Below are 24249 nucleotides of genomic sequence, written 5' to 3'. Positions count from 1 at the left end.
GGGTGGGTGGGTTGGTTGGTTGGTTGGTTGGTTGGTTGGTTGGTTGGTTGGTTGGTTGGTTGGTTGGTTGGTTGGTTGGTTGGTTGCGTGCCAACTGGTTCATTTTCCGAGAGGTTGGTTGTGGACAATTCGCGTTCGGAGAGCTCACGGTGTGCGGGAGGAGGGAGGAGGTGTTGACGCACCTGGCGCCCACGCCCAGTCGTCAGTATCTGGGGAATAGCGCACCAGGCGTGGAGCCTGCGGCGTCCTCCCAGAGCGCGGGAGGCCGCCCTTCCCGCGAGTCGGATTGTCCGGCAGCTCCTGATGATGGGGAAACCACACGACACACACACGACATTAATGAGTTAAATGGGGGGTCCCATCCGACGGACGCGTGAGCTCCGCGTGTGCCAGAGCGGTCTGGTTTAAGGGAGAGGGGGGGAGGTGCACCACGAAGTAGCGCTGCTCGTGGCTCTCGCCTTCGCTCGCTCGTCGGTGCGCCTCTGCCCCCTCCATGCCCATCTTCATGCCGGCAGCCGGTGACCATACCCCTCGTCCTCCTGATCCTGCTCCTCCTCCTCCTCCTCCTCGTGATCGTGCGTCCCACCCGCCGGCGCCGCCGCTGCCGATGGGTTCCGATGCCTTGCGCGAGGCATCACGCGCCCTGTCTCCTCCGTTCCGCGGCGGCGGCTCGTCCCGCAGCGATGTGCCCTGCTCGCGCCAATGGGAAGGCTCCGGTGGGAGGGGTTCAGCTCGTCCCGGCGGGGGAGGCCAGTCGGAGGCCTGGCCGCGGGCTCGCGAGGGAGGTCCAACGCTGCCCTTAGCGGGCTGCTGCTGCTGCTCGTGCCCACCATCGCCGGAGTGGCGGCGGCGGCGGTGGTGGTGGTCGCCGGAGGAAGCCGCCGCGGCGGCCGAGAGTGGGGTGGCAGTGCGAGGTAAGTCGTCCCTCGGCGCCCCGGTACCCGCGCGGGAACGCTGCGGCGGCTGCTGCTGGGCGGCGGCAGCGACGGCGGAAGGCGCTTTGCGGGTGCCCCGCCACCAGGCCATCTCCTCGGCGCTGCGCTGCTCCGTCCAATCGGCCGCCGGCGGCAGAAACCCCGACGATGACGATGACGACGACGAGGCAGCAGTGGATGCCGAGGCCGCAGAACGCCGACTGCCGACCCCTGCCTGCTCAGCTGCTGATGGTGGTGCGGGCCAAGCCGATGCCGTCGAGGACGCCGACGATGGTGCCGGCGGTGGCGGTCCTCCTCCTACTCCTCCTCGCTGCCAATCGTTGCGGTGGTGGTCCCGGTGGTGGTCCGGCAACTGATCCGCTGGCCTGCTGCTGCTGGTGGCGGCGGCGGCGGTGGTGCCTCGTCCCCCGGCACCTCCTCCTCCTCCTCCTCCTGCGGGGTGGCGGGGCTCGCGGCTGTTTTCCGTGCTGCGGCCGCCGCTGCCGCCACCGGTGTAGCCGAGATCGCGGAGGCCATGGTCGACCCCGGCATCGTCGTGACGTGCACGGCCACGGAACGAGGCCGAGGCCGAAGCGTAAGAGTCGCCGTGCTGCTGGTGCTGCTGGTGCTGGTGCTGCTGCTGCTGCTCGTTCCAGTCCGGCACATTTCGTGGGCCACCACCGAGGCCCTGTTTCGCCGGCTCGTCGCGGCGCTCCTTCTCCTCGCGCCTGCTGAGCTCCGCAACGCCGGCTTTCTGTCGGTCGTCTTCGGCCCGCCGGCCGGTGGTGGCCCGGGCCGAGGCCTGCCCACCGCGCGCACGAGGCTCCACTGCGGCGGAGGGCGAGGAAGAAGTGCCACGCCACCAGGACAGCTGCTGGGAGGAGCGCTGCTGCTCGCCCCAGTCCGCCGCGGGCGGTAGGGCGCCCCAGGCCGGACTCTCCGCGCTGCGCCCTCCTCCTCCTCCCTTGCCCACCACGGAGGTGCGGTGGTGGGGCCGCTCCCTCGTCGTGGCCGTCTCCGCCACGGAGAACGCGTCCATCATGGCTCGCTCGCTGGTGCCGCCCCTTACACACCCACTGCTGCCCGCGCTCTCTGTTCGCCCCCTCAACCCCACCAAACCAGCCATCACCAGCCATCCTCCTTAGACTCCTCCCTTCCCTTCCTAAGCGCAGAGCAGAGGGGGGGGTGCGCACCTGTTGGGTCCTGGCAATGGGGGAGGGCTTGTAGTGAACGCCCGTTGGCTTGGGCGTGCTCTCTCTTCTCTCAGTTGTTGTGCGCACAGCAGAAGGCAGCAGCCCCCTTCTCACTTGCCCACTTCTGCTTCTGCTTTGGGGGGGGGCAGCCGTTGGGGGCCAGAGAAGCAGCTTTTCCGCAGGTTGAGCAAGCCCGCCATTTTCCTGTTTTGGCCTATTTTGTCGAGAGGGGGTGCCTCCGTGGCGAGGAGGAGGTTCACGCAGCGGCGAAGAAGGAGAAAGACGAGGAAGAAGGACCATCTTATACTTCACGAGCAGAAGGAGGATGAACAATACCCTCGCCACCCGGGTGTTGTTGTTGGGAGCGGCGGTGCTGCTAGTCCTCAACTGGTTCATATTCCGAGAGGTAATGCAGCGGCCAACGGGAAGCGAGGCGGAGGGGGGGAGGGCGGCAATAGCTGCAGAGATGCACAAGAAAGTCGCGGTGGACATCATCGAACTGCAGCTGGAGCGGAAGGAGACGCGCATCCGCCAGCTGGAGCGCGATCTTGATCTGGCCACCCACTCGGGAGCTGGTACCGGAGCAGGGGGGAGAGGGGCACGCGAGCCGCAGGTGCTGAGCGTGGGGTGGGAGTGGAGCGGACGCAAGACACGCAAGGTGACCTTCCACGACGGCAACACTGCCTACGTGTACGCCACCACCTACGACGGCTCCATGGCCTCGCCCGACCAGCCCACAGTGGACTGGTGGGACAAGGTGGACAACCGTTGGTGGGAGATGGACACCTACTTCATCTACAAGACCTTCATCGGACCCCAGAGTTCCTTCATCGATTTCGGCGCCTGGATAGGACCCACCGTCCTCTACGGCGCCACTCTGGTACCCGCGAGCTTCCCCCCGTATCCTCTCCACAGTGCTGTCTGTGTACTGGTCGCGCACAAAGGTTTGCGGTGCGCTGAGCAGCGTTTGGTGGTGGTGGCGGTGGTGGGCACTTGCGCAGGCCAAGGCTGCGTACGCGCTGGAGCCCGACCCATACGCGTTTGACGAGCTGCGAGCCAACGTCGCCCTCAACCCGGAGCTGCAGGCCAAGACCAAGGTGTACTGGCGCTGCATCATGGACAAGCCTGGTATCTACCCGATGGGAGGCGGCGGAGGCGACAGCATGGCCACCGTAGGGCAGGGCACCCACCCCAAGAGCTGGAAGGTACGGAGGGACCCTCTCTCTGGCAGCGCCACCCCCGTCCGTGTCCGTCCAGCGCGCAGTCTCAGCCCACCCCACTCACATTGCGCCCGCGCGGGCTCTCTCCTATCACCACTTTCGCTCTCCGCCAGGTGGACTGCCTCACGCTGCCCCAATTCATCGAGGAACACCGGATCGAGAACCTCGACCTCATCAAGATGGATACCGAGGGGGCCGAGCATATCATCCTGCCCTCCTTCAAGAGCTGGCTCCTGAAGCAAACCGTACGTTGGGCTTGACCTCTTCCCGGCTCACGCCGGCGAATAGCCCACCGTGGTCCCCTCTAAACTGAACGGGCTCTCCTCCCCGTCGGTGCACACGTGCGTGATATACATGGAAATACATATATATATCCATGAATCTATGGCACGTGCAGAAAAAGCCGACGCTGTGGCTCAGCATCCACAAGTGGAACTTCGGCCCAGGAGGCGAGGAGGCCGTGCTGGACGTGCTGCGTCTGTACAGGCGCGTGCTCGAGGGCGACTCACTCACGCTCGACCTCAACACTTACGTGCTCTGCAACTTCTGCACCATCCTTGCCACCGACTCGGACGCGCCCATCTACCGCGGATGAGGAGGAGCACGCCCACGGGCGTGCATAACCCCGCAACGTAGAGCGAAAAAAAGAGAGCTGGCTTTGTGTTCCGTTCTCAAGTCCAAAGCGAACAAAGAGACCGGTGGTCCTTCGCATTCGCCTCAGTTGCCCAGAAGGTCAAAGTCGTCGAGCGCGTCGTTGTACTTCATGACCTTCTCCTTGATCTTGGAGCTGTCGACCCATGTCACATAGTCCTCGAATGCCCTGCGGTGGTTGGGCGAGATGAGCAGCACGGCGACAAGAAGGGGGAAGCACGACTTTAAAAGCTTTACACGGAGGAGGCACCGTACCGGTTGACAAGAAACGCAGGATCGGTCACGACGTCGGGTCCTACGCGAACGTGCCCCTGGTGTGTTGTGTGTGTGTGTGTGTGCATGTCGTGTGATGGGTGTGTGTTACGTCCACGGCATCAAAACTGTTAGTGCTCGCGGTGCAAGTGTCGAGGCGGCTGGGATAAGTGGCGGGAGTCACCTGTTCGATGAACGTCACAGCCTCTTTCAAGTTCTCTGACATCTTCAATCGCACCATGACCACCGGAAGCCGTCGTCTGCACAACAGAACAGAAGAGGAGAGGAGGAGGAGGAGGACGTGAGCGACAGGACTCGCGGGGCCAAGATGGCCCAACCGACCACCTGCAACAACACGAACGGGAGGGAAAGGCGAACCGACAGAAGGAAGAGGCAGAAACTTTGGCGCAGGCGGCAAGAGAGGAGTCGGAGGTGATGAGGCCGAGGTGGAAGCACTTGCGGGTGAGCTGGTCGGATACCTCCCGGCGCACCTCATCGGCAGCATCCATGGCACCCAGCTTAACTACCAGGGACTTGATCTCTCCCGCCAGCTTATTGTATCTGGATTTTTGTGGTTTTTTTGTAAATAGAAATAAAGAGACATCATTAATAATATCTGTAGAGTATTAACGATAGATAATCAATTGAGGCCGATGCTTAAAATTTAGGGGACAGGCGCACAGCATACTTTGTGTAGTCCTCCCGTTTCTGAATGCGGTAGCGCCGGAGTATCTGGATCTCACGCACGTTGTTCTCACGCTTCCAGTCGTAGAGATTGACCTTTTTGAGCAGCTTCTGCTCATGGGGCTTCAGTTGGCGCAGCATCTTCGAAGAGTGTGCGGAAAAGCGGCAAACACCAACTCCCGATCTTTTGCTTTCTTGTTTGTTTCCTTAGCCGGGAAGGAAGAATAAAAAGAAACCAAAAGGAATGTTGTTTTTCTTTCAGGTGTGGAAAAAAAGCTGGCCACGTAACGAGGGAGTTGGCAAACTACCCCCCCCCCGTGTGCCGGTACCAGAACAGAATTTGAGGCAAGGCCCCCTCTCGTACCACCACACGCACAAGGAGGAGGAGGAGGAGGAGGAATTAGACGTGTCAACGTTGGATATGGACATACCCACTGGCGTGCACGCTTCTGCCGCGGCCACCATCCAGCTGGAGGTGCGCTGGCACGGCCAGCCCTACTCTGTGGAGGTGCCCGCGACGGCCACGGTGTCGGAGGTCAAGCAACGGCTGGAGGAACTCACGGGGGTAGCGCCCCACGCGCAGAAGCTCATCGGACTCCTGCCACGAGGCCGCCAGCCGCCTGACCACGTATTCCTCCTTCTCTGCCCACCACCGCCGCCGCTTCCCTGTCCTCCGCCAACATGTGCTTGCTGCTGTTGCTCTTGGCTTCGGTCGTGTGGTTTGTGTGTCTGTACAACGTGCGCGCGCGCAGGCCGCGCTGGGGGAGCTGGGGGTGAAGAGCGGGCAGCGGTGCATGCTCGTGGGCATAGAGGCTGCGCGCGCTGCCCAGCTCGCTTCCGAGGAGGAGGAGCACCGTGCGCGCGCCGCCGCCGAAGCCGGTATGTGCTGCCAACACCAGCTCCCCCATCGCACGCGCGCGCCATGAGCACGAGAACGAGGAAGTCCAAACGATGGAGGTCTGCTCTGACACGTGAAGCGCGCCGCCCAGAGCGCGCCAAAGTGCTGGCGGAGGTCGAGGAGGCGCGGAGGGCCGAGGAGCAGCTCCGGTACGAGGCCGAGGAGGCGCAGAGACGGCAGGAGCGCATCCGACGGCAGGAGCAGAGTGCCATGGTATGTGTGTGTGTTAGTATGTTATGTATGGTGTGTTGTGTGTTGTGTGTTGTGTGTTGTGTGTTGTGTGTGTCAGCTCGCCACCCTCGAATAATTGAGGCCCCTTCCTTACATTACCCCCCCCCCCTTGGACAATAATCCTCCCTCATCGGCGTCGTGTCTTGCGTGTCATTGGTGTCGTGGCACACGCACAGGAGAGGGAGGAGATGCGGCGACAGCAGGAGGAGAACCAGCGCCTGCGAAGAGAGGCCGAGAGCAGCCTCGAGATCGGGAGGCTGCAGTGCTTTTCATCGGCCGTCGGCGGCAATCCCCGCCTGGATCGCGGTGACAAAGGTCCGCAGTCTTTTGAACCGACCACCCCAACCCTCCCCCCCTCCCGATGGTGCACTCACCATCGCTGGCCGCCGCGGCCGTGTCGGTTGTCGTTGTTTCAGTCGTGCTTCCGGCGGCTGTCCTTGAAGAAGCGGGTACGTAACTTGGCTACACACGTAGCCCACCCCAGTACCCCTGTCCACCCCCACCCCCATCACCACCATTCTCAACGCGTGGTGGGTCGTGGTCGCACCGTGATGTGCGTGCGTGCGTGCGTGCGCATATGTCAAGTGCACAAGGGGCTGCCCTTCCCGTACACCTTTCGCGTACGGAAGGTCGACGCAGAATCACCGGCTGATGCCGATGCTTCCCCGATCGCACATTGCGGCGCCCTTGACTTCGAAGCCCCGGCCGGCATGTGCTACCTGCCCGCCTCCGTACGCGCCTCGGCTCCTTTGTTCCACTCGCCTCCTTCCTCTCATCTCTCTGGTGGTGGCTGGTGGCTGGTGGCTGGTGGCTGGTGGCTGGTGGCTGGTGGCTGGTGGCTGGTGGCTGGTGGCTGGTGGCTGGTGGCTGGTGGCTGGTGGCTGGTGGCTGGTGGCTGGTGGCTGGTGGCTGGTGGCTGGTGGCTGGTGGCTGGTGGCGGTTGGGGGGGGGGCACTACAGATCATGGCCAAGCTTGCGCTGCAGGAGGGCGACCACGTGTCTTTGAAATCCGTGCGCCTGCCCAAAGGGGAGTACGCCCAGCTGCAGCCGCAGTCGGCCTCGTGGATCGACATTCCCATGGCCACCCGGGAGGCCATGTACGCGCACCGCCGCCTCCGTCTGCCTTACCTGCCTTCTCCGCTTCCTCCCACGCCATTTGACCCCTCCCCCTCTCTCTCGTGGCGTAGATTGGCCGATCAGCTGCGCAACTATCAGACCCTGACGGTGGGCGATACGGTTCGCCTCTCTCACGGGAGCCAGGATCACCGGTTCCACGTAACCAAAGTCCTGCCGGCACCTTCGCACGAGATGCGAGATGACTCCGCCGACGCGCAACTGGCGGTTCCAGCACCGGACTCCCTGATCGGTGGCCCCTCTGCTGGGATCTCGATCATCGACGCCGATGTGGCTGTCGACGTCATCGAGCCTCGCGAGGCCTACTCCCCCATCGCCCCCGTCACATTGGATGGATCGACCGCTGGCGAGCTGGGCCAGGGCGAAAGCGTGACTTATCGATTGCGTTTGGATCGGCCACTCGATGCCGGCCTTCTGATCGAGGTAGGGTCAGCCGTAACACTTCCCCCCCCCCCTTCATGAAGCCACATCCTTCCACGCCCCTCCACTGGCCACTGATGCCAATCCTCTCTCTCTCGCTCGCTCTCTCGCCCTCCTTCATCCGCATGCAGGTGTCTCCGGTGGGCGTCGGGGACGTCGATTTGTACGTCTCGCACACGCCCGAGAACAGGCGACCAACGCCCTTGGCCTATACCTGGAAGGCGCAAACTCAGGGCGTGCGTACCCCGACACAAGCCCCTCCCTCTCCCTCCCTCCCTCCTCATGGTGAACACGCCTCCACTCACGGGCACGCGGTCCATTACGCTGGCGCTGTGTGTTCTGGTGGTGGCCCCTCCGTCTGAGCAGGCAAAGCGTCTGCACATCGAAGCGGCCGACCCGCAATTGGCGCGAGCAGTGCAGGAGGGCTGGCTCTACATCACCGTGTGCGCCTACGCGACGCCATCCGGTGCATCTGTGAGCTTTTCGCTCGAGTGCAAGCCAGGTGCGTAGCTTTCTATGGAACCCCTGAGAACACTTCACGCGGCTTTCGGGTGCCCGCGGCCCGTACCTGACTGGCGCACACAACACGTTCAGGAGGTGGAGAGGGCCGACAGCTGGTGCTGGAGAGTCCAGACAAGCAGGCCGACGTCGTACAGTGCTCGCACTGGTAGGCAGCACATCCACTATGTCCGCCCCGAGTGCATAGCCCCACCCGCCGTTTTTATCACCTGCTCTGATTTACTCCACGTGTTGTTGTTGTTGTGTGCGTGCGTGCGTGTGCTCGTGTGTGTGTGCGTGCGTGCGGTGTGCGCGCGCGTGTTTTGTTTGTGTCGATCGGCAGCCGGCGGGAGGTGCCGGTGACATCCTATGGCTTGCACGAGATGGCATGCGCGCGATACAGCTGGCGGTGCGAGGAGTGCGGGGCCGTTCTTCCCCTCGCGGAAAAGGACAAGCACCGGGCGGTGGCACACGTGGTGGTACGCGGCCCAGTTTCCCCCATGCATTGCCTTGGGCTGACGTGCGAGAGTCGGTTGGTGGCGAGCCAGGCGGAATGTGCGTGCGGGGTCCGGCTGCCTCCCGAGGCGATGCAGGTGCACCGGGAGTTTGAGTGCCCCAAGCGCATGGTCGGATGTCTTTACTGTTCGCTGGAGGTACCATTCGACCAGCGCGGAGAGCACCAGGGCGTGTGCGGCAACCGAACCGTCACGTGCTCCCTCTGCCACACCCGCCACAAGCGAAACGGTTCCACGCACCCACCCTCTCGCATTGCCCTCCCACACACAGCCAGTGCTAACCACGCATCATCCAACACTGTGCCGTGCCGTGCCGTGCCGTGCCGTGCCGTGCGGCCTTGGCCTTGTCCAGGCATCAAGAAACACCTGGTGGAGGAGCATGGGGTATACCCCCAGCACGCCAACACCGACTACTTTGCGGAGTAGCCAGCCTTCTGTCGCTTGCCTGAGTGGGTTTTTTTTTGTTTTCGAAGAGCACCACATATTTGAAATACCGGATTACGTAAAATTCCGGTGGGGTTAAAAAAAAGAAGAAAGAGAAGAAAGCCAAACAAAACAAAGAAGAACTTCGGGGCGAGAGCACATCCGCATCTAAAGGGGGGAGCCCTCGTCTAGCGTGTTGGCGACTGACTTGCGAATGGCCGCAGCTGCAGCAGTAGCAACTGGAGGAGACTTGTCCACCGCCCTGGGCCGCACGGCGGGGGGTGCCGAGGTGGATGAGGCGAGGAGGCGACTGCGTGGAGCTCTGGAGGAGCAGGAGCGGCTGGAGGTCGCCCTGCGCACCAAGTGCGCACAGCTGTTGTCTCTCATGGCCGCACACGACCCCCACCCCCACCACCAAGCCGTGGCGACCGGTAACCAGCGCCCCCGTGCTTCTTCCTCTTCTACCCCGTCTACTTCTACGTCTACTTCTGTTTCTACTTCGTCCTTGGCCTCCACCCAAGAGCAGCAGGAACGGCTGGCTGCCGAAGTGGAAGCGCTCGAGGAAGAGGAGCGCCGGGCTGCTACGGCCTTCCACGCCGCCCTCCAGGCCTATGCGCACGCGCACCACGCCGCCCTCCACGCCGCCCACCACCACCGGCGCCTCCTCCTTGCCCCCGCCCTCCACCACGAACCCCAGCAACAGACGCACCAGCACCAGCAGCCCGCGCCCCCTTCCCGCACACCTCCGCTTCTCCTTCTCCCGCCCTCCTCCGCGTCCGTCTCCTCCTCCTCCACGTCTCCTCGAGACAGGCACGTCGTAGTAGCTGACCCCTCCGCACGCACGCACGCACGCCGCACGCACCCACCCACCAATTTAGGCCCCTAAACGTGCGTGTTTATTGTGTTCGTGGTGGCGGTGTGGTGCGCGTGGGCCTGGCCGCAGGCAGGAGCCTCCGTCGCTGGCTTCCGCGGCTATCACCACCAAGGGGGCGCTTTTTCGTACCACTCTGCTGGCGCACACCCTCGCTCAGTCGTCGGGAGAGGACTCGGGCCTCTCCCACGACATCCTGACCTGGTACACACCACACACACCACACACACCACACACACCACACACACCACACACACCACACACACCACACACACCACACACACCACACATACCACACACACACCACACACACATCTTTAACCTTGGGGGCATACCTCCGCCGGCGCGCTCCCTCTCCCAAAAGTACCACCGACGCACACTCTCTACTTACGCGCTTGTGGACGCAGGGAGCTGAAGCGAGAAGAAATCAAAACGCTGGACGAAGCCGCCCTCGGCAAGGGCGCCTTTGGTACTGTGAGCAAGGTATCTACCTCGCTCCTTCTCCGCGCGCGCGCGTGTGTGATGCTCCTGTAGCACGTCGTTCGTCGGTGAGCCGGCGCATCAATCGTTGGCTGCTTCGTGAGTGTCACACCCTACCCCTCTCGGAACACGACACACACGACACGACACACGACACACGACACAGGGCATACTGCGAGGAAAGCCGGTAGCGGTGAAAAAGATTCACATAGGACTCCGGCGCGACGGGCAGATAGATGAGCGGACCTCCGAAGTGCTCGAAGACTTCCGGAATGAGTGCGCTGTGATGAGGTTTGGTTCCGCCCCGCTGTTGATCCCCCGGGTCCTCCGGATGAAGCCCTCCTGAGCTTACGCCACGCCTTCTGACTACACAGTAAGCTCCTGCACCCGAACGTGCTTCTGCTCATGGGGGTGTGCATCGACCAAGAGGTCGACGAGCTGCTTATGGTGACGGAGCTCATGGAGAATGGGTCGGTATTCGACATCCTCCACAAGAAAAAACTGAAGCTGCCATTCAAGCAGCGCATGAAGATCGGTACGCTGTCGCTACTCTCTCTCTCTCTCTCCAGAAATACCTGCCGCTCGTGTGCTCCGTGCCGGTGGCTGACAGTGTGGCACACTCACATTCCACCACCAATCCGGGTGCTCTCGTCGCCTCGTATGTGAAATAGCCAAGGACTGTGCCCTCGGCCTGAACTACCTTCACCTCAACAAACCCAACCCGATTCTTCATCTCGACCTGAAGACCGCGAACTTATTGGTGGATGCCAACTTCGTGACGAAGGTGGCCGGTACGTGCGTGGTCATGAAACGGAGATGTGTGCTGCATTTAGTACAGTACTTGCAGTGTCCCCCCCCCAACCAACATTGTCGACCACGCTGACCACCGGTGGGGTTTGGCCCTTGCCTCTGCCTCTTCAGATTTCGGGCTTGCCAAGGTCTACGGACTGAAGGACCGGAAGGGAGTTGGGGGTACCCCCTATTACATGAGGTACACGCATGCACGCCACACACCCAGCACGCACGCACGGCGCGCCCCGGCGTCATGGTGGCACGAGCTAACTCTTTCGGCACACCTGCCAACAGCCCTGAGGTGCTTGACGGAGAGGACTTTGACTCGAAATCAGACGTCTACGCGTTCGCCATCATTCTGTGCGTGGCCCTCTCCCCCCTCCCCCCTACAGCGGCATGCAAGCCACCTCCCTCACCAGCTGCGGCTCACTCGTGCGTGCGTGTGTGGCAGGTGGGAGTTGATCACGCAGAAGATCCCCTACTCCGACGAGAAGCTCCGCTCCGGACCTGCCGGCCTCGCCCAGCTCTACTCGCACGTGGTCGAGGAGAAGAAACGTCTCCAGGCACTTTCTCCCGCCGCTTCATCTTCCACTCCGTTCTGGGCTTCGTTTCAGCGCTGGCGTCCGCGGGCTGAGGCGTGTGTGGGCTCACCTCACTCACGTGACAAAACACGCCCTTCAGATTCCTGGCGATTGCCCGCCCAAGCTGCGCCGCCTCGTCGAACAGTGCTGGGCTCCCGATCCAGCTGCTCGGCCCAGCTTCCAGGACATTCTCGACTCGCGAATATTGGACGAAGGTGCGATAATAGTGCCCCCCCCCCCGCTCCTCCTTTTTCCAACCCGTGCGCCATACGCAAGGGTCTCACCCCTCTTTCTCTCCTCCTCTCCCCCCCCCCCCAATCATGCCTACGGTGGCGCCACCCGTGTGGCGCAGTCGTGCTGGATGAAACCATCAGTGAGGCCAACTCCCTGGCGCGAACGTTCTGGAAGGAGTGCTTCTGCGTCAAGGTTCGTGAGTTTATCCTTGCCTCCTATTTTTATTTTATATATTATTTTTATTAGTGGACGTGCGTGAGACGATGCGCGTTAGTTGGCCGTGGTGCTGCTCACCTCCGTTTCGTTTCGGTGCGTCGTCAGGGCGAGCTGCTCTACGCTGTGGAGTGGAAACAGTTCGCCCGAGTTCTCGCGCAATGGTGCGAGATAGGGGTCGACGTGGAGAAGGATATTTATTGGAAGGCCCTGCGCATGGTCCTCGTGCCAGGTACGCACCCAGCCATTGAACTGGCGCCACCCATGCTCTGGGGAGGGGGGAGGGGGCTGAAGCTCCTGTCCTCACCTCACTGCAGTGAGGTGGTGAGGTGACTGACCAAACTCATGGACCGGCCCTGTGCTTGCCTGCCTCTCTCTCTCTCTCTATGCGCACAGAAAACGAGGACGTCGTGACGCTCGAGAGGTTCAGCGCCATCCTGGAGTGGTTCGGTCCGTTCGCCAAGGGCAAGAAGCTCCTCCAGAACGTGGTTTCCACCATTAAGATCAAGTACATCCTTCAAACGCTTGCCGTTTGGATTTTTTTGAGTGTCAGCAGACTACATGCATGGAGGCCTCACCTCCATGAATCCGCTTCCTTCCTTCGTGCTGCAGGGGATTCTATGGCGATGCCACGTCAGACCAGATGGGCATTGTGTTCGCCGGCAAATCTGTCGGTACGCGCTGCATGGAGAGACCGCGCACTTCGTTCGTTGGCTGACCCCCGCGCGTTCGTGGCACACCAACAACAACAACAGGAACTTATCTAATTCGGTTCAGCGCACAGCACCCGGGCTTCTTCACCATCACCACACTCACCTCGAGAGACAACCTACAGAACTACCGCGTGAGGTGCCGCGCCCATCTATCCCGTGCGCGAAGCCGCGTATGCAGCCTGTGGCGCGCGCGCGGGCACACACACACACATACACACACACTAATAAGGCATGCTCTCGTTACAAACGCGCGCAGCCACGCCCCGGGCAAGGCATATTGGCTCACGGAAGATAAGAGCTTCCCCTCGCTGCGGAAGCTCGTGAAGCACTACAAGGCCGAGCTCAGCCTTAAGGTACCCTTTCGCCCTCGCCCCATCCACACCCGCTCCGGGTGCCCTGAGAGACTGACACACCACTTGCGTGGCCACCACACGACCATCAGACCCCGTTCACGGGTTCCAAGTACAGCCAGCTGCTGGTGCAGATCGAGGAGGGAGAGCGGGTCAACCTCTACTCCAACTTCTCCACGACCACCGCTGCCAGCGCGGCGACCACACCGGTGCCCCTCAAGAAGGAGAAAAAGGAGAAAAAGGAGAAGAAAGGAGCGGGCGCCAAGAAGAAGCACCCACCCAGACACGCAGCGGCCGTGCCGAGCGACGGCGGCTACGCGCAGCCCCACCTCTAAAGAAGAGTACACTCGCCAGCAGCAGAAAGGCACCGCCAACCGTTGGGAAGACAGGCTCCTTTTCGCCCCGAGAATTTCTGGAATGATGGTGATAGCCACGGAGGAAGAAACCAGGAACGGGCGCTCAGGAAGGCGCGCTTCTTTTTTTTTTTTTGTTCGATTCAACAGTCTCAGAAGGCCTCCTGCCCCCCTGTGCGTTCCGACACCGACGACCCCTCATCATGTCGAAGAAGTCCGCCGCCGAAGCACTGGATGAGCACGAGAAAAACATCGAGCAATGGAGGATCAAGAAGCTCATCGCATCGCTGGAGGCGGCGCGTGGTAACGGTACGAGCATGATTTCGCTCATCCTGCCGCCCAAGGATCAGATCTCGCGCGCCACCAAGATGTTGGGCGACGAGTACGGCACGGCGTCGAACATCAAGAGCCGAGTCAATCGGCTGTCGGTGCTGGGAGCCATCACCTCGACCCAGCAGAGGCTGAAGCTATTCTCCAAGGTGCCGGACAACGGGCTGGTGATCTACTGCGGCACCATCATCACCGACGAGGGCAAGGAGAAGAAGGTCAACATCGATCTCATTCCGTTCAAGCCCATCAACACGAGTCTGTACTTGTGTGACAACAAGTTCCACACGGAGCCCCTGCGCGAGCTGCTCGAGTCAGATGCCAAGTTCGGCTTCATCGTGATGGACGGCAGCGGGTCGCTGTTCGCCACGCTGAGCGGCAACACGCGCGATGTGATCCACCGGCTCACGGTCGATCTGCCCAAGAAGCACGGCCGCGGTGGTCAGTCGGCCCTGCGATTCGCGCGTCTGCGTCTGGAGAAGCGACACAACTATCTGCGCAAGGTGGCCGAGCTCGCGACGCAGTTCTTCATCACCAACGACCGCCCCAACATCGCCGGTCTCGTGCTGGCCGGTCTGGCCGATTTCAAGAACGATCTGGCCGCCTCGGACCTGTTCGACCCGCGGCTCAAGGAGATCCTGCTCCAGATCATCGACGTCTCCTACGGCGGCGACAACGGTTTCAACCAGGCCATCGAGCTCGCCGCCGAGGGCCTGCAGAACGTCAAGTTCGTGCAGGAGAAGAAGCTGCTCACCAAGTTCATGGAGCAGCTGGCCCGCGACACCGGCAAGTACTGCATCGGCGTCAAGGAGACCCTCCAGGCCCTCGAGCTGGGCGCCGTCGAGACCCTCATCGTCTACGAGAGCCTCGATCACGTGCGCTACCGCCTCAAGAACCCGCGCGACGGCACCGAGAAGACCATCTACCTCAACAAGGAACAGACCAGCGTCGCCTCCAACTTCAAGGACACCGACGGCGGCGACCTCGAGGTCCTCTCGCAGGAGCCCCTCATCGAGTGGTTCGCCGACCACTACAAGGAGTTTGGCTGCACGCTCGAGTTTATCACCAACAAGTCCCAGGAGGGCTCCCAGTTCGTCAAGGGCTTTGGCGGCGTGGGCGGCATCCTCCGCTACAAGGTGGACTTTGACATCATCGAAGCCGCCGAGGAGGCCGACGCCGAAGACGAAGACGACTTCTACCTCTAGCGGCAGCTTAGCCGCTGCTGCCCCCGTGGCCCGGACACCCGGCGGCGCCGTGCGGCTCCCTCGCCCCACCTCCACCGAGAGGAGAGCTCTCGGCCCTCCAGAGGGGACCCTCCCGTGGTGGTGCCCGGCGGCGGCGACCGGACCGCGCTCGCCTCTTCTCCCCCTCGAGGCGCCGCCTTCCCTGGCCTACCAAGTAGGGCTAACGACAACATCAACCTCCACCTCCACCTCCACCTGTCTCTCTTTGTTTCCCTTCTCGCTGTTCCCTTTCCGTCGCGGCTCCCCGTGACGTACAGTTGTCGTCGTTGGCCCCGCGTTGTGTGCACACCTGAACCCGCCCCCCCCCCTTGCTCCGTACAAATACATTTCCCACTCCCCCACACCGTTTCCTTTGGCCGCGCACCCCCCCACAAAGAACAAAAGAACCCCAGAAATCCCCACAAAGAACAAAAGAACAAAAGAACAAAAGAAATGAAAAGAAACCGAACGTGAAGAAACCGTAACAAACAAAATCCAAGAAGAAAGATTCGTCCGGAGGCAAGGCAGGCGCACACACACACACGAATGTGGGCGCGACTGAGACCACTTCAGCAGCGGCGGCTGCTCTTCACCCGTTCCTCGCCCGGAGGCAGCACTTCTTCCGCCGCCGCCTCCGCGGGCCGGCTCATCTCCTCCTTACCACCACCACCTGCTGCTGCTGGTGGTGGTGGTTCCGTTGTGCCCTCCTCCTCCTCCTCCGCCTCGGCCACTTCTCGCCTTTTTTCTCCACCACCACCGCACCGGCGGCAGCAGCAGCAGCAGCCGCACGCCCCTGTTGCCTCTCGGGAGCTGCGGCCTGCTGCGGCAGTCACGGCGGCAGGGCATCGCCCTCGTGGCCGGCGGTGGCGGTGGCGGAAGCCGGGGCGGAGGTTCGCGAGGAGGCGGCGGCGGAAGAGGAAAAGAAAGGCAGCAGCAGCAGCAGGGGAAGGTGCCGACGGCCACCCGGAGCGGGCAGCTCACCCAACAGCAGCGTCAGGGAGGAGGAGGAGGAGGAGGAGGTGGAGGAGAGTGGCCACCGGCGGCGGCGGCGGCGGCGGGGAGCTCCAGTCACGGACTCGTGGACGCCAAGGCGGACGCCGACCGGTTCTTTGACATCCTCATGCTCCCCTCCCAGTCCCCCATGGTGCGCGCCTCCCTTCTCATCCCCTCTCCCTGGCTGGCTGGCTGGCGGCGGCGGCGGCGCTGCTGCTGGTGCTGCTGCTGGTGGTGGTGGTGGCTGGCGGCTGGCGTGGTAAGGTGGGCGCGCTTTCGTGCTCCTCGGGCGAATGCCGACACACAACCCCATGCCCCCCCCTTTTCTTATCCGTGCCGGTGCCCACTCAACCGTACGTAACGTCGTGTGGCTCGTGCGTGCAATGTTGTGTGTCGTGCGTGTCGTGTCGTGTGGCATGCCCCGGGCTGCTGTCCTCCTGCAGGTCTCGAAGAAGGAAGAGCTCAAGCTGGCCGAGGTCGACGAGGACAAGCTCTTTCGGCGGCACGTGCGGACCGCGAAGCGGTACAACCTCCTGATCCGTGCCCAGGCTGAACGAATGGGTCTCGCCCCCATCGAACGCACTTTCGAGAACATGCTGGTACCGCCCCCGCCCCCCAGCAGCCGCTTGCCACCCACGCGGGCGCGCGTTTCTGGCCGACGCGTCTCATCTCACGATTGGGTGGGGGCGGGGCGGTCTGGCGGAGGACAGCGACACGGCATTGTGCCCAACGTGGAGATCTACACGTCCATGGTGGTGGCCTGCGCCAAGAACAAGGACCCACACGCGGCCGAGCGCTACCTAGCCCGCATGACAGAAGGTCCGCGCTACGCCACCACCACGCCCAGCCACCACCAGCCACCACCAGCCACCAGCCACCAGCCACCATGATCACCATCACCATTACCACCACCACCACCATCACCACCACCATCACCACCATCACCACCACCACCACCACCAGCCACCACCAGCCACCACCAGCCACCACCAGCCACCACCAGCCACCACCAGCCACCACCAGCCACCACCAGCCACCACCAGCCACCACCAGCCACCACCAGCCACCACCAGCCACCACCAGCCACCACCAGCCACCATCACCACCACCACCACCAGCCACCACCAGCCACCACCAGCCACCACCACGACCGCACCAACGTTGGCATGAACCTGACCTCGACGCTCGGAGGCGTATGACAGAGGGGCTGGAGCCGAATATCTGGACCTACACGGCCCTCGCGCAGGCCTACACGCGGGCCGGGCAGCTCCAGGACGCCTTCCAAGTGCTCGAGAGGCTCAAGGAGGCCTCCATCCGCCCCAATGTGGTGCGACTGACTGCCATGCGCCATCCCCCCCTCCCCAATCCCTCCCATCAGAGCAGTCCTTTGTGAACCCCCCCCCAGCGCCACCACCACCAGCAGCAGCACCAGCAGCAGCACCAGCACCAGCAGCTGATCGTCCTCGTTGTTGGCGGGGTCTTGGGCGGGGTCGGGGGCGGGGGAGGGCAGGTAATCTACACGTCTCTCATCCACGGCTGCCTCCTGGCGGACAACGTGGACAGGGCGTGGGACACGTTCGACCACATGCGCCAACGAGAAGCCATCGAGCCCGACGAAGTCACCTTCACGCTCATGATCACTGCCTGCGCTCAGGTAATGCCCGCGTGCATGCACGCATGGCGTCATTTCGCATTGCCCCCCCTTCAAACCCCCTCCTCCCCCCAGCCCGCTCCCCCCTCTTTCCTCCCCCCCCGCGCGGGGGCGGTGCCTCCGTGCAGCACGGCCCCTTCCCTCACCGCTTTTTTGTTTGTTTGTTTGTTTGTTTGTTGTTGTCGCCCGCGTGCGCGCACCCGCACCCCACCCACACCCACACCCACACCCACAGAAAGGGCAGGTGGAAAGGGCGCGCAATGTGATGGAAGAGATGCAGCTCCTGCAGCTGAGCCCGACCGAGGTCACCTACAACGCTCAGATCGGCGCGTGTGCCCAACGGCGCGGTGCTCTTACTCTCCCCCCTTCCTCCCTGCACCACCCACCACCCCTGCTCACGGTCGTCGTGCGGATGGGGGGGGGTTTGACGTCGTGGCCAGACTACTACGCCGAGGCTTTCCTCAATCTCGAGCGGATGAAAGCGGCCGGGTTCAGGCCAGACGAGGTACCCCCCCCCACCCACGGCAAACCACGAAAACGAAACGGAACAACCACCAAGCAAAGCCTAGCCTAGCCTGCCTCCCCTTTATCTCATCCGGCTCCGTTCCCCATATAAATATATATGTACATATTTTTTACACACACGACACACACGACACACACGACACACACGACACACACGACACACACGACACACACGACACACACGACACACACGACACACACGACACACACGACACACACGACACACACGACACACACGACACACACGACACACACGACACACACACGTACGCAGGTTACCTATTCCGCGCTACTCCATGCCAGCTCCAGGAACGGCGACGTCAAGATGGCCGAGATCGTGTTCAAGAGCATGAACGACAGCGGCATGCTTGTGGGTGCGGTCCCCCCCCAATTCCCCCTCCAACTCACTTGAGACTTGATCAAGCTCGTGCCTGGCTCACACTTGGCGGTGGAACGCAACCCAACCGACGTTGTCGTCCAGCCAAACCCGAGGCCACACGCTTCTGGAACTCGTTGCTGTCGGCCTACGCCTCTGCCCAACCTCATGCCGACTCGCTCACCCGCACCACAACCATTGCCACCGCCGCTCGCATCATCCACACCGTACGCCCCCGCCCCGCCACGCCCCGCCCTCCCCGACCCTCCCTGCAGCACCGACTGGTGGAAGGGTGATAGGCGATGCGACGGGGGGTACAACTGCAGCCTCTGCATTATCATATCATCATCATCATCATCATCATCATCATGCTGTTGCTGACGACACTGGTGGATTGATCGGTCATCATACACAGATGAAGCAGATAGGGCAGCAGGCTGATCGCTACACTGCCAACACATTGCTCTCGCTCTACGCGCACGCTCACCGGATCCGTTCGGTGGAGGCCTTGTTCGATGCGGCTTTCCTCCCTCCCCGGCCCCTCTCCGCTGCAAGTGCGGCGCCGGTGGTGGTGGCAAGCCAGGGCGCCGCCACCGCCGTTGTGGACCACAGCGCCGGCCAGTCCCCACCAGGCCCCGTGTCGGACTCGGACGACATGGGGCGCCGTGGTGATGGCGGCGATCTGTGGGCGTTCGGGGAGCGCTTCACGCCTGACGTGGTGACCTACACATGCCTCGTCCAACTCTACGCCGACACGCGGCGCCCGGACAAAGCCCTGCACGCGTGGCAGCTCATGAAGGAATCCGGTGCGCCTCCCTCTCCCACCCGCCGCTCCCGCCCCAAGCCATACTTGGTGCAGGCGGCAGGTGGCCACGGCGCTCAAACCTAGCGCGTGGAGCAGTGCTGACTGCTTCCCTCTTTCTCCTTTTCTCCCCGGCGCCTTTCCCATCATGGGTCGGTCCGAGCAGGGGTCGAGCCCAACATGCGCACCTACGAGTACATGGTGCGCTGCCTTGCCCGCTCCGGCTACCTCAACTCGGCCATGAAGACTCTCCGTGAAATGCGCGGTATGACGCATCATCTCCCCGTGTTCGCTTGCTTCCCTTTTCTGCTCCACGAGTTGGTGACTCATGACCCCCCCGTCGTGCAGAGAAAGGCTTCGTGCCGAGCCACCACGTTGTCACCCTCCTCATGCAGCGTACGCAGGTGCGCGTGCTCTCTCCCCTCGCCAGCAAACTGCTGCGGCCACCTTCCTCCCCTCACGCCCTTTCTTTCAAATGTGTGTGTGTGTGCATGGCGGTATGGTGATGCGTGTTGTGTGTCTATCACATCAGGCTTATCCAGAGCTGAGGGACGAAGTGCGCCGTCTTACTGGCCTCCCTGTGCCTGTCAAGGCACGTCCCAGCGTTCGTCCTGCACCGCACTTTCTTCTTCTATTCCTGACTTGGCCGGTGGAATTGGCAGGTGGACGAAAAGAGCATACTTGCCCTACGGTTGCGACGGGCTGGCCGAAGCGATCACAACCCATTTGCTTCTCCCGGACGTCGCTCACCCCCGCTGCACTATCCGTTGTAGTCTGCCCGACCAGTCCCAGGTCAAAAAGTTGGTGGCTAAATAAATCCGAGGTGTTAAATAAGGCAAGTTCAGGAGTGAAAGGAATAATAAGAAATAATAAGGTTAAAATTTTACAGGATTTTTAGCAGGCGGAGTTTGGCTGGGGATTCGCGGCCATCTGCACTACACGACCAAGCGGACCGTTTCTCGCTTGCCTTGAAAGCTGCAGGCCTCGCGATCGCTCCAAAAGCCCTAAAAAAATACGGGCTTCATGATGGGATAGGATTCAGCCCTGCACGACAGCTCGTTGGGCCAACGAATAACGAACAAGAGGACCCTTTTCTAGCTTGCCTTGCCAGCTAGCGGCCTGAAAATAGGTATCCATACCAGTTAGACCACGGGCTACAAGATGCCGCACGATTAAGGGCTCTGCAGAGTGCTTCGCCTAACACCTAGCCGATGAAAATCGGTCCACCAGGCAAAGCGGAGGATCATCTTTCTCGCTTGCCTTGGGGGATGCAACGAAAACGCGTAACACTCGTTAAACGCGTTTAACTAGTTTAACTAGTAAAACACTGATTAAACTCGTTTAACGACCTGCCCACTCGTCGAACGTGTGGGCCACTTGTGAAACGAGTGGAGAATGTGTGAAACGAGTAGAGAACGCGTGAAACGAGTAGCAAACGCGTGAAACCAGTAGAGAACGTGTGAAACGAGTAAAAACCGCGTGGAACGAGTAAAACCCGCGTGGAACGAGTAAAAAATGCGTAAATAACGAGTAAAACGAGTAAATAATGAGTTAAAGGAGTAAAAAAACGAGTAAAATGACCACAAACCACCTGTGGCAACACTGATTAAACGCTTTAAACTAGTTAAACGCGTTTAACGAGTGTTACTCGTTTTCGTTGCATCCCCTTGATAGCTAGCGGCCTGAAAACAAATATCCAGACCAATTAGACCACGGGCTACAAGACGGCACACGATTCAAGTCTCTACAGCGCGCTGTTTACCTGACAAATCGTGATCGCGTAAAATCACTTCCTAAAATAAAGAGGATCATTTTTCTCGCTTGCCTGGATAGCTTGCGGCCTGAAAAGACCAATTAGACCACGGGCTATGGAGTGTAGATGTAACGAAAACGAGTAGAACTAGTTTAACTCGAAGCACTAGTTTACTTCGTAGAATTATTTGTCTACTCGTGGCCACTCGTCTGTGCCGTCCGTGGAGCTTTCAAAGCAAGTGAGTTTTCCTGAATCTATCATTGGAAAGGGAGATGAGTGTTGTCCGCAGATGTCGCGGACAACCGTGGACATCGCGGATGCCATGACTACAGCTAGGTTTATTCAAGTTCTAGCTGTGCGTGCAGAAACTGAGGGGATGCAACGAAAACACGTAACACGAGTAGCCCACGAGCCCAAATTGAATCCGATCAAACTCCCTAGCTCTGCATGCTTGAGGGGATGCAACTATAACGCGTTGAACGTTCATGATACTCGTAAAACGCGTAGTCCCTAGCATGAGGTGGTCAAACTCCCAACCGCGCGAAAGTTGGGCGAAAATTCGGCTGTTTGGCCTCCCTTAGTGTATTTTACTTGAACGCAGTCGTCTCTCTTGTTTTCTTCTTATGCACGCAGCACAGCACACTGCACCCAACAATCGATTGAAGCAAGAGAGCTCCATGCTACAGTAAGTGCGCCCCCTGCTCCACCAATGCCTCTCACCAGCATTGTGTTGGGGCAAGGGTACTTATACTTATTATTCAATTTTGTCTTTGAGTTGTTCTTTTCTTCTACTCTTCAATAAACGAGTGCTCGAGCCTCCGCACCTCGTCCATGTCCCGGTCCTCGTCTTCAAATTAGTAGTAGACCTCTCTCTCCACTTCGTGCATGGTGGCCTCCCACTCGTGCCAACACCCACGCCGTTCTAATAGTATGTGCACTCTACGCGCGCTGTACATGTTGTCACATGAGTTTTACCTGTGGTCCATAGAACGCGTTTCAATTGTATTTCATGCATTCTTCATGTACTTCGAACTCATACTGCATACGTGCCAGATTTTGCATGCTACGCGTTTTATGGAGGAGATGAGTCGCCGACCGTTACCGTTGAATCCCCTGAGGCTGGCGAAGGTGCCTGTCGCAGTTCTAGTCAAGGGGTCTTCATTTGTGAGCAGATCAGGACTGTACGACTAGCCGTTGTGGTTTCCCATCTTCGCCACTCACTCGAGTTGAACGAGTGTCGTGAGTTTTCGTTGCATCCCCCATGCAAGCAGAAAACCGTAAGCTGGGCTACGATGTTGATGTTGTGCGACGGACAGCGCACGATTTCGGTGTCAATGGACAACGTTCATGCCCACGTGAACTTTCCCAACGAGTCATCCCACAGGGCTGAATCCTAACATTTTTGAAGCCCGTATTATTTTAGGGCTTTTGGAGCGATCGCGAGGCCTGCAGCTTTCAAGGCAAGCGAGAAAACCGGTCCTCTTGTTCGGGTGTGGTCGTGTAATGCCCGATTTATTGGACGAACGAGCAGTCGTACATGGCTGAGTACTGTCACATCATGAAGCCCGTATTTTTTTAGGTCTGTTGAAGCGATCGCGAGGCCTGCAGCTTTCAAGGCAAGCGAGAAAGCGGGTCGTCTTGGTCGTGTGGTGAAGAAGTCTGAGAATCCTAAGTCCAACTCCGCCTGCGAAAAAATTCCTGTAAAATTAAAGACTACCTTTTATTATAAGTATTTTCTTCTGCGCAGGGCATAAAGGTGCCGTGGTGTATGTACAGGGCCATTTGAGCCTACCAGGAAGGCAACAAAACAAATTGGGAGGGGAAGGCAAATGCATGCCCAGGAGAGGAGCGGCCGACCCCGCGCACGCGAAGGGCATGAGAAATAATAAATAAAGGAAAGAAGAGACGCGCGCAGAAGCGGGCGCCCACGATCGATCCTTTGCAAGGCCCACTGACCCGGTGTGTCCGCAGATCGCATGCTGAGAAGCAGTGGCCGAGGCGTGCTGGCGTAGGACAGGTTGCGGCGACGCTCACTGGAGCACGCAGCAGCCGGACGCCGGTGATGTCTCCGATTCTACGCCGAGGGCTTTCTTGTGGGCGACGACTCTCCGCACGAGCTCGCTGAACACCTCGTCCACATTCTCTCTCGTCTTGGCGCTGGTTTCGAAGAAAGGACAGCCGAGCTTCTTCGACAGCTCCTGGCCCTCTTCCGTCGTCACTTGTCGCTGGTCCTCGAGGTCTCGCTTGCTGCCAACCAGTATCATGGGCACTTCCTCCTTGCCCTTGACTGACACGATGTGGTCGTAGAATCGCGTCACGGACCGGAACGTGTCCTTCATCGTGATGGCGTACACCACCAGGAATCCTTCACCCAGCCCGTAGTAGTTATCCCTCATCTGTCCCACGCACGCGGTGGTCGCCCTTGGTAAGAGTCCTCGTCCTGTCCTTCTCAGTCCTCAGAGGAGGAGGAAGAGGTGTACGTATTCCTCCTGGCCAGCTGTATCCAAGATATCGATCTGGACCTTCTGTCCATCTACCTCGAATATTTTCCTAGGGCACAGTAATCACAACAAAAAAATGTAAATTATAATAATAAATTGAACGTTCAATTTATAATTCTGCTGGGGCGGGGAGCTACGCACTGGGAGGATTTGATTTGGATTTGTATAGCGAACCGCGTAGGGGCATATGAATAGGGAAGGAGCGGCGAATCAATGGCTAGACATGAGGAATACGGGATTTGGGAGGGGGGGCAACTTACCCGGTAAGAGTCCGCGGTTGTAGGGTCGTACTCCTTTACGAACGAGTTGTACATGAACATCTGGGTCAGCGCACTTTTGCCCGCCCCACCGCCACCTACTACTATGACCCTGTGGCCCTGTATCTTTGTGCCTTTGGCTGCCATCTATCTAGATTTTTAAACGATTTGCTGTCGACATGCGTAGGCGCAAAGAGGCCGGCGCGAAGGAATTCCTCCAT

At 60.4% G+C, this 24249-nt stretch overlaps 8 protein-coding genes across 8 annotated transcripts in view; 5 read left to right on the top strand and 3 right to left on the bottom strand.

Annotated features, from left to right (window-relative positions):
- Positions 1-1953, bottom strand: part of ACA1_178340 (RhoGEF domain containing protein) — a gene marked incomplete at both ends in the record, with an annotated part of 7687 nt that extends 5734 nt beyond the window's left edge. The window contains 2 exons of the mRNA XM_004338150.1: positions 183-300; positions 430-1953. Of these exons, the coding sequence (XP_004338198.1) occupies positions 183-300; positions 430-1953 (1642 nt within the window). The remainder of the gene's footprint in view (positions 1-182; positions 301-429) is intronic.
- A 479-nt stretch (positions 1954-2432) lies between these two features.
- On the top strand, positions 2433-3922 carry ACA1_178330 (methyltransferase, FkbM subfamily protein; the record flags this gene model as incomplete). Its single annotated transcript, XM_004338149.1, has 4 exons — positions 2433-2987; positions 3109-3312; positions 3441-3572; positions 3725-3922. The coding sequence occupies 4 exons, from the start codon at positions 2433-2435 to the stop codon at positions 3920-3922; spliced, it is 1089 nt and encodes a 362-aa protein (XP_004338197.1).
- Positions 3923-4044: 122 nt separating this feature from the next.
- On the bottom strand, positions 4045-5055 carry ACA1_178320 (40S ribosomal protein S9; the record flags this gene model as incomplete). The annotated part of the gene is made up of 5 exons (XM_004338148.1): positions 4045-4147; positions 4234-4289; positions 4415-4490; positions 4609-4791; positions 4919-5055. 5 exons carry the CDS (start codon positions 5053-5055, stop codon positions 4045-4047), a joined length of 555 nt encoding a protein of 184 aa, XP_004338196.1.
- A 280-nt stretch (positions 5056-5335) lies between these two features.
- On the top strand, positions 5336-9036 carry ACA1_178310 (ubiquitin domain containing protein; the record flags this gene model as incomplete). Its single annotated transcript, XM_004338147.1, has 14 exons — positions 5336-5542; positions 5667-5793; positions 5904-6025; positions 6220-6358; positions 6460-6492; positions 6629-6774; positions 7004-7140; positions 7231-7600; positions 7729-7833; positions 7964-8099; positions 8192-8252; positions 8439-8574; positions 8689-8839; positions 8963-9036. The coding sequence occupies 14 exons, from the start codon at positions 5336-5338 to the stop codon at positions 9034-9036; spliced, it is 1944 nt and encodes a 647-aa protein (XP_004338195.1).
- A 290-nt stretch (positions 9037-9326) lies between these two features.
- ACA1_178300 (protein kinase domain containing protein) lies at positions 9327-13602 on the top strand (the record flags this gene model as incomplete). The annotated part of the gene is made up of 18 exons (XM_004338146.1): positions 9327-9396; positions 9555-9807; positions 9977-10108; positions 10312-10387; positions 10551-10675; positions 10759-10858; positions 11061-11175; positions 11306-11375; positions 11471-11536; positions 11628-11712; positions 11858-11972; positions 12110-12183; positions 12313-12436; positions 12601-12712; positions 12817-12878; positions 12960-13053; positions 13174-13270; positions 13360-13602. The coding sequence occupies 18 exons, from the start codon at positions 9327-9329 to the stop codon at positions 13600-13602; spliced, it is 2013 nt and encodes a 670-aa protein (XP_004338194.1).
- A 221-nt stretch (positions 13603-13823) lies between these two features.
- Positions 13824-15152, top strand: ACA1_178290 (peptide chain release factor eRF/aRF, subunit 1, putative; the record flags this gene model as incomplete). The annotated part of the gene is made up of 1 exon (XM_004338145.1): positions 13824-15152. One exon carries the CDS (start codon positions 13824-13826, stop codon positions 15150-15152), a length of 1329 nt encoding a protein of 442 aa, XP_004338193.1.
- Positions 15153-15716: 564 nt separating this feature from the next.
- ACA1_178280 (pentatricopeptide repeat domain/PPR repeatcontaining protein) lies at positions 15717-20065 on the top strand (the record flags this gene model as incomplete). The annotated part of the gene is made up of 15 exons (XM_004338144.1): positions 15717-15869; positions 16000-16314; positions 16607-16762; positions 16874-16982; positions 17366-17490; positions 17569-17652; positions 17674-17817; positions 18050-18146; positions 18255-18319; positions 18614-18713; positions 18821-18942; positions 19131-19521; positions 19684-19782; positions 19866-19921; positions 20060-20065. The coding sequence occupies 15 exons, from the start codon at positions 15717-15719 to the stop codon at positions 20063-20065; spliced, it is 2022 nt and encodes a 673-aa protein (XP_004338192.1).
- A 3235-nt stretch (positions 20066-23300) lies between these two features.
- ACA1_178270 (Rasrelated protein O-RAL, putative) lies at positions 23301-24091 on the bottom strand (the record flags this gene model as incomplete). Its single annotated transcript, XM_004338143.1, has 3 exons — positions 23301-23666; positions 23751-23820; positions 24063-24091. 3 exons carry the CDS (start codon positions 24089-24091, stop codon positions 23301-23303), a joined length of 465 nt encoding a protein of 154 aa, XP_004338191.1.
- Positions 24092-24249: the final 158 nt, after the last annotated feature.

This window comes from Acanthamoeba castellanii (assembly GCF_000313135.1).
Source record: "Acanthamoeba castellanii str. Neff unplaced genomic scaffold scf7180000084743, whole genome shotgun sequence".
NCBI classification, from domain to species: domain Eukaryota; phylum Discosea; order Longamoebia; family Acanthamoebidae; genus Acanthamoeba; species Acanthamoeba castellanii.
The sequence above is the reverse complement of the archived record's forward strand: the minus strand, read 5'-3'. Positions and strand labels throughout refer to the sequence as shown.